This window comes from Haliotis asinina, chromosome 13, assembly GCF_037392515.1.
Source record: "Haliotis asinina isolate JCU_RB_2024 chromosome 13, JCU_Hal_asi_v2, whole genome shotgun sequence".
In the NCBI taxonomy this organism is placed as follows: Eukaryota; Metazoa; Mollusca; class Gastropoda; order Lepetellida; family Haliotidae; genus Haliotis; species Haliotis asinina.
This window is the reverse complement of record NC_090292.1, coordinates 48357384-48372513: the sequence shown is the minus strand read 5'-3', so window position 1 is coordinate 48372513 and position 15130 is coordinate 48357384. Positions and strand designations below refer to the sequence as shown.

At 41.0% G+C, this 15130-nt stretch overlaps 1 protein-coding gene and 1 pseudogene across 1 annotated transcript in view; both read right to left on the bottom strand.

The window, feature by feature from the left end:
- LOC137259722 (NAD(P)H-hydrate epimerase-like) overlaps nt 1–15130 on the bottom strand; it is a 266803-nt pseudogene that overhangs the window by 58646 nt on the left and 193027 nt on the right.
- The window catches only part of LOC137259721 (NAD(P)H-hydrate epimerase-like), a 170153-nt gene continuing 159960 nt past the window's right edge, over nt 4938–15130 (bottom strand). The window contains exons 3-6 of the mRNA XM_067797323.1: nt 14435–14543; nt 13805–13915; nt 12583–12850; nt 4938–10766 (exon numbers count right to left, since the gene is read on the bottom strand). Coding sequence (XP_067653424.1) covers nt 10531–10766; nt 12583–12850; nt 13805–13915; nt 14435–14543 — 724 coding nt within the window. The 3' untranslated portion in view covers nt 4938–10530. The remainder of the gene's footprint in view (nt 10767–12582; nt 12851–13804; nt 13916–14434; nt 14544–15130) is intronic.

The window sequence follows — 15130 nt, the reverse complement described above, 5'->3', positions numbered from 1 at the left end:
CACCACCACCACACCCTCGCCACAACTAGAATCCGTCATCAAGATTGAAGACGGTGGTGATGAGGACGGGACGGCGGGAGCTGACACGCCAGCGCGACCACCACCACCAGCCACCGCGAGAACAGGCACTACACCTAACAATTACAATGACGGCATTACAAGAATTAGCAGACCAATGGCGATTCATCATGTGCCCTACCTGTCTGAAAGCCCATCCATCTGACAGTTTTACGTATGACTCTATTGTGGTGGGGGTGTCCCCAAAGGAACGCAATCCCTCCATGATGACATTTGTCCCGGCAAATATGTTTTCTGAGGACTCAAACTCATCTGCCGATGCTGACTGTTAAGCATCCACACCTCACGGCCCTTTTCAGGGCCACCCACATGCTCACTAAAGACTGCTTGAAACACGATGCATCCCATCCCATTGCCGTCGTTCCGCTCTTCCCTCCTCCCCACTCCTCCCCCTTCCCTCTTCCCTTCCCTTCCCTCCCTCCCTCCTCTCCCTCGTTCCGTCCCGTCCCGTGCCGTCCGTCTGCCGCCATCTTGAAACACGCTTCCTCTCGCGAGATCGCGCGCAAAAACCACCGTTGCTTAGCAACACCCCCGTTGCTAACGACCACGTCAGACTTCGTACACACCAACTCATGACGTCATCAAAGAACAATCGAATGACGTCACAACCCGTACACACCAAGTGATGACGTCATCCTTGAACAATCGAATGACGTCACAATGAGGGGTCACGTGACCGAGAACAATCGAAAGACCCCAGGGAGACATTGTACACTAATGGCGTCCCATAGATTGGACCAGATTACGGACGAAGTGCCTGGGAATGAGTTGGTACTCTTCCCTCTTGAGACCACAAACAGAGCAAGTAACATCTGTGGCTGAGGGTCACGCTGTCGCACACCATGATCCAATTCGTCCCACAAATGTTCAGTGGGATTAACATCCGTTGATCGTGAGGGCCAATCAAGAATCTGAACGTTGTTCTGGGCAAAGAAATCCCTGGTTATTCTTGCTGTATGCGACCGAGCGTTTTCATGCTGAAAAATGACGTTCTGGCGGCTCACGAAAGGGAGGACATGAGGCCTGATGATTTCATCACGGTAACGTCGAGCTGTCAAACTGACGTGGCCAGCCCAAACCATGACACTTTCACCAACAAATCTTCCCACTTCCTATATAAACTTTGCAGCGAAGCGTTCGTACAGGTGTTCTTCCGTTGGGACGTTGCAGCATGTAACGTGACTCATCACTGAAGCTAACAGTTCTCCACCTTCGCAATGGCCATGGGAGATGTTGTCGGCACCACTGACTGCGTTGTTGCCGTTGGGGATCGGTGACCTGGCTTCAGGGCACCGCGCCTCCCCACAGAGAATGACTCTTGACCTCAGAACCAAGCATGTCTGCCGTCCTACGAGTCATATGTGTTTGCGCCATTTTGAGTTAAGGAGCCAAAGAAATCAATTTGCTGCTTTAAGCTCGAGACTTCTTCGTTACGTAATTCAAATCCTTGATTTTTTTACATTGCACGCACTTAATTTGTGACATGGTGGAGAAGTTAATTGTTGGTGGAAAAAATCCAAACGGCAGGAAAAATTTCTAATACACCAAGTAATCATAAATATCACAATAAAACTAATCTAATCACAATGCGATGATCCCGTGGCCTAATGAAACGTCTACTAACCGCACTTAAATATGTCTGATGAAATAAATCTCTTCCGCTCTGTGTGTGACCATACAGAAACATGAGGGTGTTTAGCGATCACAGCTAAGGGAGATAACCATGTAGTAATTTATAATTAGGTATACCACTAAGGATGGCTATGACTTAGAAGAAAAGAACTGGCAGCCATAACGACATTTACTACCATTTAAAAACAGAAAATATGATAGGACCAAATACAAAAGCAAGCAATACGTTGTTCTCTTTATAAACCTACAGTTTACAAGGAGTTGGGCAGGTGAGAGACTGACATCTTCACTGTAGTACTTCTGTAATCAGACAGAGTTAAGCATTTATCCTTTGCTTTACCCTGTAATTTCTGATTGTCTGTATTGCTGTCTCTCTGCTTCATCTTTGGTGCTCTAGAAGTGTGGTCTGGAGGTACCAAGAATGCGTGACGTCTTATGACTTGCAGAATTTTTGTAATTTTGTAACGTGAACTGCGGTCTGTTCTCGGAGCGTAACTTTTGCGGTATTCCACGGACACTAAAGACTACTTTCAACGCTCTGAACGTGACCGAGGTGGTTGTAGTTCTAAGTTAATGTCAATGTATCAAGAGCAGAGACTAGAATGAGATATTACTTGTCAAACAAATCACATCCGACTTCCAGTATGAGGTTTCCATGGCGAAAAGTTTGACTTTGACTCAAATTCATGGTAATGTTCCTTTCCGGAACAAAACTTTAAGACCGTTTTCTATTTCTTCAGCAAACTTGGCACATAGATAGATCTGGTTGTGTAGTGGGTCCACTTGCACAAAGAAATCTTAGCGCTACAACGATTTAACGCCCGTTTTCTAACATAGGGTAAAAATAGACCGCTAAGATCACTTTGTGCAAGTGGGCCCTGGACCCTGTTGGTAGTTTTGGAATTCTGAACCAAATTGTTTGGGCGTTTCCATGGCAACAAGTTTGACTTCGACTCAGATTGGTGGTAGTATTCTTTAAAACTTGAAAACCGTTCTCTATTTCTTTATCAAACTTGGCACATATAATCAGAACTAGTAGACATATTCATGAGTATATTTTGCCCTTGCAGGGGATATTTGATGACTTTGTCTTCTCGTTTACATTGAAGTAAGCAAGTATTGGGGTGAACTACATAACTTCTTGATGTTCCACATCAGATTTCAGAAGTGAACGAATCGGTGCATCATCCACTTGGCTGAGATCGGGTATGAATTTGGCTAGATATTTTACGAGTCCTAGCAGGCGTCTAACTCCGTCCTTATTTAAGGGGCTGGCATGTTCACAGAGGTAGATGCTTTGTTAAGGTCAGGCTGAAGTCCTGCAGCGGTGAGGACATGTCCTACATACTGACCCGGGATTGTCTAACAGAGCACTTTCAAAGTTTAGTTTCAGGTGGTGCTTTGTCGCTTGTTCAACAACTTGTCTGAGAATCTGATCATTGTGTGCTGTATCCTTTCCTGCTATAAGGATGTTATCCATGATTGTGGCAGCAAGCATTTGTCCATTCTCTCTGGTAGATTCAAAGAGCCGACTTTATGCCAAACAGAGTCAATGCCAGCGAAAGCATCCGATTGGGGTGTGTGGTCGTATGAGGATTTCTCAGTCAGTTTTTTTTTTTTGCAGGAAACCATTTGAATCGAGTGTTAAGAGGACTACAGTCTTGGGGTGGTGTTCCCTCTGGATTGCCTTATTCAGGTCAGATGCAGATTCATATCTTGTCCCTCTTTGTGGAGACTACCATTGAACTCATCCACTATGTAGGGTCTTCAACAGGAGTAATGTAGACACTGGCTTTCGTGTCTTTTAACTTCTCTGTTATTTAATTTTTCAGAGCAGCATGTTGTCTTCGTGGATCATGTACAGTTCTCATCAGGATCAAACTCCTGGAACGTTTCCAGTGGTTTCCACGAGGTCATGGAAACCATCAAACTGGTGAAATAGTTTAGAGTCAAGTGCGGTAACTCAGTGTAGGAGTCCAAGTATTTCGGCTAAATAACCACTTAAGGTGCTCTAGTTTTGATGTTGACAGTCAAAGTTGTCAGTGATGGTCAAGTTTCCACAGGTCAGAGGTAGGTCAGCTTTTCTGACAGGATGAAGTTTGTGGTTTGAATATGACTGCAGAATTCTTTGGGATGTGGTAAGACTGCCTTTGGCTAGTAGCTTGTCATAGTCAGATTTCACAGGGACGTTGGGGAAATACAAATATTCTTGCCACTTGTCCCTCAGCTTGTCAGAAATTGGTGATATGCACTCTTAAACTGGCTATACTCTGGACCATGAACACATCTGGACGACAAGCATGCACTGTGGTATCATTTTTTTAAATAGCTAGGTTATTGTTCTTTCATCTATCCTTTCTGACACGTGGAATCCTTGCCCTGCCACGAGTAGCACATGCTTAAAAGAACACAATAAAGACCTGGCTAGCTATTCTCAAAACGTTCGTAGCCCTACGAACTTCTTAAGCCCATTCTTGACACATTGGCTACGATCAAAGTTAAGAATTCTTAGTGCTACGAATGTTTCGAGAATAAGGGCCCTGCGCTAGAACTGATCTTCAGCAACACTTGTCACAAAAGGTGATTACATGGTCATGTTCACTGACATGGTTGATGCTCATGATGTCAGTCACTGGAGCGTCTGGACCAGAGAAAGCTACTGAGTGAGGCGTTAAACACCATACTAAGAACACTGATTTTGCAACAAAACTGATTTTTGAAGCTGATGGTTACCTCCCTTCTTCCATCAGAGCTCACTCGTCTTCAGCAACCCATGTTTGCCACAACAGGCCTATGCTCTTTGTATGAGGCAACTAACAGGATCAGGTGGTCAGACTCGCTGACTTGATTGACACGTCATCAGTTCCCAGTGGCACAGACCAATGCTTATGCTGTTGATCACTGGATTGTGTGATCCAGACTTGATTATTTACAGACCACTTCCATATAGCTGGGATATCACTGAGTGTGGCGTAAAAATAAACTCATTCACTCACTGTAAGGCCTGTACGATTAGGCATGCTGCTTGTCACTTGGAACTGTGTTCTCATATCCTGCACAACAACTTGGCGATCCAGCAACCTGCTGCATCAGGAGCTCGTGTCTTCGGTTGAATCATCTCCTGATAACTGGACTCCTGATCGCAGCTCATGATATCGATCACAGGATCATCTGGTCAAGGCTCCATTATTTTCAGGACACCATTATGAAACAAATTACTCCAAAGCTGCCAAATATATTTATTGAAGGGGGCTTACAAAAGACTGTGACATAGAAATTCAAGGAATCATAGTTTAAGAAAAACCATACATGTCTTCATTTTGTTTCACAGATCCTATTAACACCTGAATTAATTTTGTGATATTTAAGCAATGTCATACTTTATCCAACGTAGGTAATCGTGGATCTGTAAATCAAAGTGTCTCTCCTGCTTTTCAGAAGACTCAAGTATCTATTGACAAACACAAAAAACAGAGGGAAACCTGTGAACTAGTATACTGAATTAGCTGTGATGATATCACAAGAACTCTGCAGTTGCAGGAACTACAAGAACGGATCCAGGGTTTGGCACCAGTTTACAAAAAGCCAGTGCTGGAGAAAGAGGATAGATGTTGCATGCTGTGATATACACACAGCAGTTGCAGGAGGTACAAGAATGGAACCAGGGTTTGGCACCGATTTACCAAAAGCCAGCGCTGGAGAAAGAGGATATATGTTACACGCTATGATATATGATTATCACAATCAATATTATTGTCATCATAATAGGGAAGTAAACGGTTACTTGAAAATGATACAAGCACTGTTGAATTTGTCATGACTGTTTCTCCTGCCATGTTGGAGAGTGTTGCAAAGTTACTAAGAGTCCATAATTTCTCTCACCCTACTGAAACAAATACATGATTATTTCAAAACCGTTCATAACAAAAAGTACTGGACTTTCCATTTTTGAAGATATCACCTGACCAAAGAAACACTAAACAAAATGGCTGCTGTTAAACTCACAGTGACATCTCAATATTATACGGATTTACATCTCGTTACCCCGGTCTGTTTTACCCCGGTAACAGACCGCAGCATGTACTCAGATGGCAGTTCCATGTCCAGTCATGTCGTCTGCTGTTGAAAGGCAGCCATTTTGAACTGAGCGTGTCCAGTGTCATGATAAAGAACAGATTCAGAACAAGGATCGCTGGATGATGAACACTGCCACTGACAAATTATTTACTGGTAACATCAACTTTCAGAGATAAATCTGCAGAACAACAGCTAAAACCACTGTACACATGCAATTCAAAAGGACAGATGTCTGTCTTTCATTACTTGGTTTGCAGACTTTTGTTGATTATTCTGATCATCCAAACAAGTGTTTGCCACAAACATTGTAATGTTCCCCGCCTCTAAAGAACAATGAAATATTGAAAACACTGACCTTGAAAATAAGGTCAAGGTCACCAATACTGACTGGTGTCTGCATAATCCCCCAGTGTAGACTGTCACCAAATTTGAAGATATTGGTTAGAATAGTTTATGGGATATCGCGTTAACAAGAATCTGAAAAGTGGCCAAAGTATCATGGTGACCTAATGAGGTATGTATTGACGCCTCTCAATACATAGTCCCCCGTTCAGGGGGACATTAAGATCCTTAAAATAAAGTGAATGTGCACAGTCTTGTCGCTATATGACTGAAATAATGCCAATGCGACATAAAATTTCAACTTGTGTTGAATATTTTGGCATGTCACATAACTACCTGGCACAAGGCTACCCTTAAGATCCATTCATTTACTGATATTTGAGACTGCATCATGTCAAAGTCTGGCGACGACAACACTAAAACAGTCTTTGTCAAATTCTCGAGATGCCAAATCTTTTACATTCCTTATGATTAAGCTTGAAGGTCTGCAAACCAAAAAATGAAAAATGTAATATCAAAAATGCAAATGCTTGGCTGTAACCATGGCAACACAGAGCTGAGAAGTACAAATAAAATCAAATGTCAAAATACAACAGTAAACTGTAACAGTACAAAATGAATATAAAAGGTTATTTGAAACATCAACTATAGCACAATGTTGTCAGGAAAATGACTTGATCAGGTTAATATGATATATTATACTTCACTTTTAATTGTATTTTCTTACAATACATAAAATCTTATGATCTTTATCAAAATCTGAGTAACATACAACACTACTAATGTTTCCCTTAATGTGCTTTGCAAGACTTGTTTTAGGGAAAGGTTTTACCTAAATTTAGCAACCTCTTTAATAATTTGTTCCGATATGAATGTCAGTTGCAATCTTACTGGTGGAAACAAATTTAAATTAGATGAGAAAAGTAAGAAATGTGAATAGCTATTCACTGTTTATGTCAACTTTATCAAAGGGTTTTCAAGGATTTCAAGCTCTCCAACTGGCAAAGACCTTGAAAAAAGATTAGTTTATTCATGGACAAAAATTGTCAGTACAAAAATGTGACATGCAGAATATTAGATTAATCCAGAAAAAATGGTGTATGCCCAATTTGGAACATATGTCACAAGGCAATAAGAAAACTGGATAAATTACACATTGTACTTAAAGAAATCTCGCATATTATGTTCTCACATCCTGTCAACAATCAGATTTGGTTGCCCTGGAAACACCTGCAGTTCATATGGAAGAAAAGTCTAATATGGTGTCTTCTTTCTAGACTCCATCCTAGAAAATTTGGTCAAAATAACTGCCCTTGATTTGGCTACTTGACATTCTTATCACAATTTCCCCCTTGTCATATCGCCTTATATGAATGTTTATGATGATGGCATTTTAATTGTCTACTATCATCCAGACCCACATCAAATATATTCTTATCAAAAACATTATTCTGAATGCCTTCAAAGATAGGTGCTGCACTTTTTTTAAATATGTATTTTATTCTTAAATAAATCATCAAATCCCCCAAAACTGTTCTCCGAACCTGAATTTCAGTTGGAGGTTAAATCTATCTCTCTCACAAAAGTTGAATAAAGCCATCAAATTACCTGTTTCCATATTAGGTTATTATTGTGATTTGAAACCTGTCAGTTCTCTCAGTAAGGATCTAGTATTTTCTAAATTCAGGGTGTAATCAGTTGTTACCCCAACAGAATGTAGAGTTCGTTTGAATGATAACAATAACTCCCAAGTGTTTTGTTTCAATCAGAGGTGACCAATGTCATTTGAAACCTCTCACTGATAAATCAGAATATAGTATTTCAATAATTCAGTATGTCCACTAGGGATGTCCATCTTGGATGTCCATCTTGGATGTCCACCCTCGATTTCCACCTAGTATGTCCTCCCAGGGTGTCCACCTAGTATGCCCATACATGATGTTCACCCAGTATGTCCACCCAGGATGTCCACCCTTATTCTCATTCAGTATGTCCACTTGGAGCGTCCACCCTGGATGTCCACCCTGAATGTCCATATATCTATCCTGGATGTCCACTCAGTATGTCCACATCACAATTATCAGTTTTATTGTTAGTTCCCTGCAAAATTCTTTCACATACAGTTTTTAGGATTTATGTGGAATTTCAGTTTCTAATTTGATATCATTAGTAACAGATTTTTAGTGATATCATTGCTTGTCAGCTAAATGTTGAAGAAAATCCTGAGTTGATTCAAGTTGTAGGTTTTTGAAATGTTTGTGCGTTTAATTGTTTAATTTTGTGCGTTGGTTGTTTTATGTCGCACTTGGCAATATTTTAGCTGTATGAAAACACTTTGTAAATAATCCAGTCTTGACCAAACCATCTAGTCATAGATGTAATGACCTAAGATCTTAGAACATGTGTACATTGTACTGTGTGAGTCAAGTCACTGAGTTATGACCAGCCAATACACTTTTGCTAAGTTTCTGCAACAAGTATGGGTTGGCGGCAACAACCAGAATTCCAAGGGATTTCCCTTTAAGTGGATTTTACACAGACAGATAAAGGGACAAATCAAAATAAGCTGTGGATTGGCACAGGAAAATAAAATATCATTATGACATTTAGTCACATGTTACAGTACGTCTTCCAGTCCTTTACTGTGACTTGATGACTACTTCTAGACAGTGTACGAAATAGTTTCCAAATTTTGCTAGTGGGGCTAGCTATACCTGAAGGATTCCAACCCAGCAAAAATTCACTAGCCTGAAATCTGAATGTAGAAACAAATAATTCCAAAATGGTAAAATAACATCATTTATCTCGCAATAATCCTGAATGATTTACAAGTGTATTGTAACCGGTGTTTGCAATACTGTGTTTTGCAAGTTGGCCATCAGGGCCTACAGGCTTTAAAATCTACAGGCGATGAATGAAATCTGCAGGTCCAATGTTTTAAAGTCAAACCAATAAATTCAAAATAGACTACACTGTTCATAGTTTCACACTGTTTCTACAAAATCAATTAGTGAAGCTTACGACGCAAAGAGATGTTTGTTATAGTTGTTTGACTGATGTTGACATTGCTTTGTGGAAGTGAAAGTGTAAGTTATCGTACCATGAAGGATCATGGGTGATTCCCGACTGTTAATACAGTTGAAAAATAATAATTCACTGAAGGCCACAGGGGCCTCCATATATTAAAAATTGCCGGCCTAATAGAAGAGCAACTGTTGCTGGGCCTTCGGGCTAGTGATTATTTCGAACGTTGACTGTAACTTAACAAGTTGGAGCGATGAGATATATTTTGAAAATGACACTATGGAAATCACTCGGGCTAGTGACTGATAGATTTACTGGCCTGACTGGATTTTTACTAGACACAGGCTAGTGACTATTTCACTCACTGTCTCCAAGCTGACGAGCAATGATATAACTACAGTGGAAGCTGTCTTACTCGGACCCTAAGTAACTCGGTTTTCTATATAATTTGGACCGAATTGTTGGTCCCAGCAGAAATTAACTAAGTTACCATACTAACTAATTCGGACTTCATGTAACTCGGATTTCGGACTGAAACCTCCGCCCTTGAAGGTAATTTACTATGAAAACATCACTAATTAACTCGGACTAACGGGACTGCCTGAGGCAGAAGTGCTTTTTTTACCAGGTATGATGGAGTTTAACAAAGAAGTTCAGCAAGCTGACACGACTCACTCAGTGTCATTTTGATGGTATGCAGTTTTGTTATAAAAAGATGATACTCCAGTAATTTCTCATCAGTGACAAAATGCCTGAACCAATGATACATTGTATTTGTTGATTTCTGTGGAGAAGATTGAATCACATGCGCTTCCTTACAAGGGCGTTACCCCGCGAAGTAGTGAGTAACACGAAAACATGGTACGTCACTTATAGCACTCATGCTTACGGACAAGACACGAAATGTAGGTTGCATTTGAAACCACCGGACGACAGAACATTCTAACAATATATTATTTATAAAAGATGAAACATGACGTGATATTTACTGACGGAATCACAGTTTTGATAGTCTATCCAAAAATGTCTTTTGCGCTATTACCCCGAAAACATGTTCCACCATGGTAAAAGTACCGTGCATGAGTATCTCCTGTTCAAGGGAGCTAACTCTTGACTCACCAGTCCAATTCGGACACCTCGTAATTCAGACACAAAAGTCGGTCCCAGTCGAGTCCGAATTAGACAGCTTCCACTGTACAGCTAAAAGCAGTTTAACCCAACTATACCAGTTATTAATACATTCTCAACCTGTTCACAACAAATCTGCCCCAAACATGTCATCTATACATTGTTGGGTAAAGTTTGGATATAAGTGACACATTTGTCAAGCTATTAACAAACAGCAGGAGGTTGAATGATGGCAAATGTTGGAGAGGATCACTTGGAACTTTCTGCCGGTTCTGTGGCCTGTGTTTTCAGTTCTATTACACACTCAGTGCCTGGGTAGGCAGGAAGATTGAGACTGTAGCGCTGTTCCAGCGTCTTGGGGACGAAGCGGCCGCCCAGGTAGTGGTACTTCCCCTTGAAGTGACGGGCACACAGTTTGGGAGCGGTCAGTGAGATCAGCAACTCAGGCTGGATGCCATCAGGGTCACCATTTTCCACATCCCATCCTGAAATGAGTGAGTGAGTGAATGAGTGAGTGAGTCAATGCCTGGGTGGGTGAGTGGATGGGTGAGTGAGTGAGTAGGTGGGTAGGTGAGTGAATGGGTGGGTGAGTGAGTGAGTGAGTAGGTGGGTGGGTGAGTGAGTAGGTGGATTAGGTGAGTGAATGGGTGGGTGAGTGAGTGAGTGAGTAGGTGGGTAGGTGAGTGAATGGTTGGGTGTGTGAGTGGGTGAGACAGTTGGTAAGTGAGTTAGTGAGTGGGTGAGTGAAAGGGTGGGTAGGTGAATGTAAGTGAGTGAGTGACTTGAGGCCTATCAAAAAATCTTTTCCACTGCGCAGAAAAACACAGAAAAGCCCACATTAAAATAACAACAAAAACATATTACCTTGTTAGTAGAAACGGTAAAGACAGACAGACCATGAAATTGCAACATTTTTACATTGGTGAACTTTGACCTCTACAATCAAATTTTCAAGCAGCCATGTCTTCCCTCATGTAGAAAATGTACAGAATATTTTGAAATAATTACTGTCAATCATTTCATACAAATGGAAAGCAAATTAAACAAGTGTGAAAAGTCTGAAAAGGAAATGTAACTTTTGTTTAAATTGGAAATTTCCTCTTTCATGTGTGCATCTGTAAAGTTGAAGGTGCAGGGTTTTCGTTTTTTGCGCACATACGCACACACATGCTGTCACATATGACATATATATCTACCAGGAATTAGTTCTACCGACAGGATGTCAGTGTTGCAGATTTGGAGGTCACATATGACATGTATATTTACCAGGAATTAGTTCTACTGACAGGACGTCAGTGTTGCAGATTTGGAGGTCACATATGACATGTATATCTACCAGAAATTAGTTCTACTGACAGGACGTCAGTGTTGCAGATTTGGAGGTCACATATGACATGTATATCTACCAGAAATTAGTTCTACTGACAGGACGTCAGTGTTGCAGATTTGGAGGTCACATATGACATGTATATTTACCAGGAATTAGTTCTACTGACAGGACGTCAGTGTTGCAGATTTGGAGGTCACATATGACATGTATATTTACCAGGAATTAGTTCTACTGACAGGACGTCAGTGTTGCAGATTTGGAGGTCACATATGACATGTATATTTACCAGGAATTAGTTCTACTGACAGGACGTCAGTGTTGCAGATTTGGAGGTCACATATGACATGTATATTTACCAGGAATTAGTTCTACTGACAGGACGTCAGTGTTGCAGATTTGGAGGTCACATATGACATGTATATTTACCAGGAATTAGTTCTACCGACAGGACGTCAGTGTTGCAGATTTGGAGGTCACATATGACATGTATATTTACCAGGAATTAGTTCTACCGACAGGACGTCAGTGTTGCAGATTTGGAGGTCACATATGACATGTATATTTACCAGGAATTAGTTCTACTGACAGGACGTCAGTGTTGCAGATTTGGAGGTCACATATGACATGTATATTTACCAGGAATTAGTTCTACTGACAGGACGTCAGTGTTGCAGATTTGGAGGTCACATGCGACATGTATATTTACCAGGAATTAGTTCTACTGACAGGACGTCAGTGCTGCAGATTTGGAGGTCACATACCACATGTATATTTACCTGGAATTAGTTCTACTGACAGGACGTCAGTGTTGCAGATTTGGAGGTCACATATGACATGTGTATATTTACCAGGAACCAGTTCTTAACAAGAAACCACACAGACTCTACAATCTGAAAGGACATCAGATTTGGATGCCCAATGCAACATGCAAAAAATAACCTGGAACAAGAATCCAACCCAAAACTCTATACCTGAAGGGACGTCAATGCTGCAGATGTGCACATCGTCTTGTATCGTCTTTAACTTCTCCAAGGTGGAGGCAAACTCAGGCCGAGCTGGTGGCTTGAAGCTGAAGCCAAAGAGAGCGTCCACGATGAGGTTATATGAGTCTTTAATGAGCTGGGGGTCGGAGGGGAAGAAAGAGAGGAAAGGCATGTCCATCCCCTCACACTGGCGGCGCAAGCTCTCAAACAGGGCTTTGTTGTTCTGCTTCGGGTAGTAGATGGAGGGCTTGAAACCCTGAAAGTCAGTGCAAGGAGTCAGTGAGTTTAATATAGGGTTCCAGCAATTCAGTTTGATGCATTGCTGATGGAATGTGACACCTTAGTTTTGATTTTCGATATCCATTATCACTATTTTGATTCAATATTTGAATGCCTATTTAAATTATTCCACATAGATAAAAATTTTGACTCAAGCTTTAATAGTCTTGAGTGATGAAATACAAAGAAACGTGATTGGTTAATTATAAATGACAATGGTTGATTATAAATGACAATTGTTATTAGCTGACATCACCAAGCTGATGAAGACTTTCACGATAATAATGATGAATCTTAAATTTAAGTGAAATCTGATGTTGTTACTTGCATGAAGAATTGAATCACAAATGATCAAATTGTGGGTCCAGTATCGAAAACTGAATCAATTCAAGGTCTGGCTGAATGACTGCAGCCCTAGTAATATAGAGTACAAGTTTTTATGCCACACTCTACACAACTGCTGCCTGTAGATAATCAATTCTGAATCCTATATTCAAATGGGTTTGAAATGGGTAAGAGCAACTAGGCTGGGAGTTCTTCTAACACCTTTAATGTACAGGTGTAATGTAATGTAAGATACAGAAGTAAAACATTACACAAACAGGAAACATACTGACATAAATCTTTTATAGGTCGATATACAATTGTAAAATAGTTTTGCCTTGAAATAATGTTTATCTGTTCAAGGGAAGTAACTTTTGCAGGCCCTAATGCTTACTGACTCCATACACAAAGTGAGCAAAGCGCCAGTAGTGTATCTCACATATAAACACCTGACAGATTAAAAAAACCTTCGCTCTGCAAAAATTGTCCAAATTGCAAACCAAACATTTAATTACACAATATAATTCCTGACTGAAGGAATCAGTCTTGTAAATCCAATATCCCCTATTTTTTTCATGGTATGTATACGTGAAAACGTGTGACTCACGAAGAGTTTGAGATGTCTGGCGCAGACGAGGCCGTCCCCGCCGTTGTTGCCTGGTCCACAACACACCAGCACTGCACCATTGTCCTTTGACATGTTGTCTATTGGGAAACACTGAAACGAAATACACACTGCAGTGAGTGAGTGGGTGGGTGGGTGAGCGAGTGTGTGTGTGCGTGTGTGTGTGTTATTGGGTATCTGAATGGGTGGGTGTGTGAGTGAGTAGGTGGGTGTGTGAGTGAGGTTTGCGCCACCTTTAGCAATATTCCATCAATTATCACAGCAGTGTAAACCAGGAACGGCCTTCACACATTGTACTCATGTGGGGGGGAATAAAAGCCAGGCTTTTGACATGACGAGCAAGCATATTAACTACTGGGCTAATTAACCCACCACCCAAAGCACACTCTGGGAATGTCCACAACACAACAGCCTTGAGAACACAAATTCAAATAATAATTTTATATCTCTACCTTTCATTTTGCATACTAAATTAAACACAATTTGAACACTTGGACTTAACGCTATTGCAAGACATTTAATTTGGCAGTAACAATACACAAACAATCATATTCCAGTTTTCTGCAGTCGTGCTTTTTTGTAAATGATTGCAGATGGTGATGCTGGACTGACCCTGGCGATGGCGACAGCGCAGCTGTATCCAGCCAGCTCCATCAGTTGCTCAAGACTGAAGGAGTAGTCCTCGAACAGCTCCTGGTCAATCTTCTGGGCCTCGTCCTGACTGAAACACACAACAGCAAAATCTCAATATACAGACAGAGTTTTATACGCTGCACAAATGAGCATCCAGTACTCACGAACGACTGAGTGAGTGAGTTTATTTTTACACCACACCACACCACACAAGGCACCTCAGTGATCAACAGCATGAGCATCAATCTGTGCAACTGGAAATCGATGACATGTGTCAACCAAGTCTGACCTGACCCCCCAGTCCCGTTAGTCCCCCTTTATGACAAGCATGGGTTACTGAAGATCAATTCTAACCCAAATCTTCACGGGCAACAAATGTTGAGAATGGAGGCACAATAAACAAAGTTAACTGCATCCAGAATTATTCTTTGTGCACACAACACATCTATGACTTTACTAAGTGTTTGGCTGTTTCTTTCAGAGCACTTACATACAGTGTGCGAAATAGCCACTGGTCCATAAAAATCCAGTAGGGGCAATAAATCTCTGTAGTCAGTGGGCCCATTGGCTAATGAATTTTAAGTTTCTAATATATGCACCTGAGTATTAATTAAGCACCACCCATTTTCATGCTACAAGATTGTGTTTAACACAACACACTGGTCACTCATGATG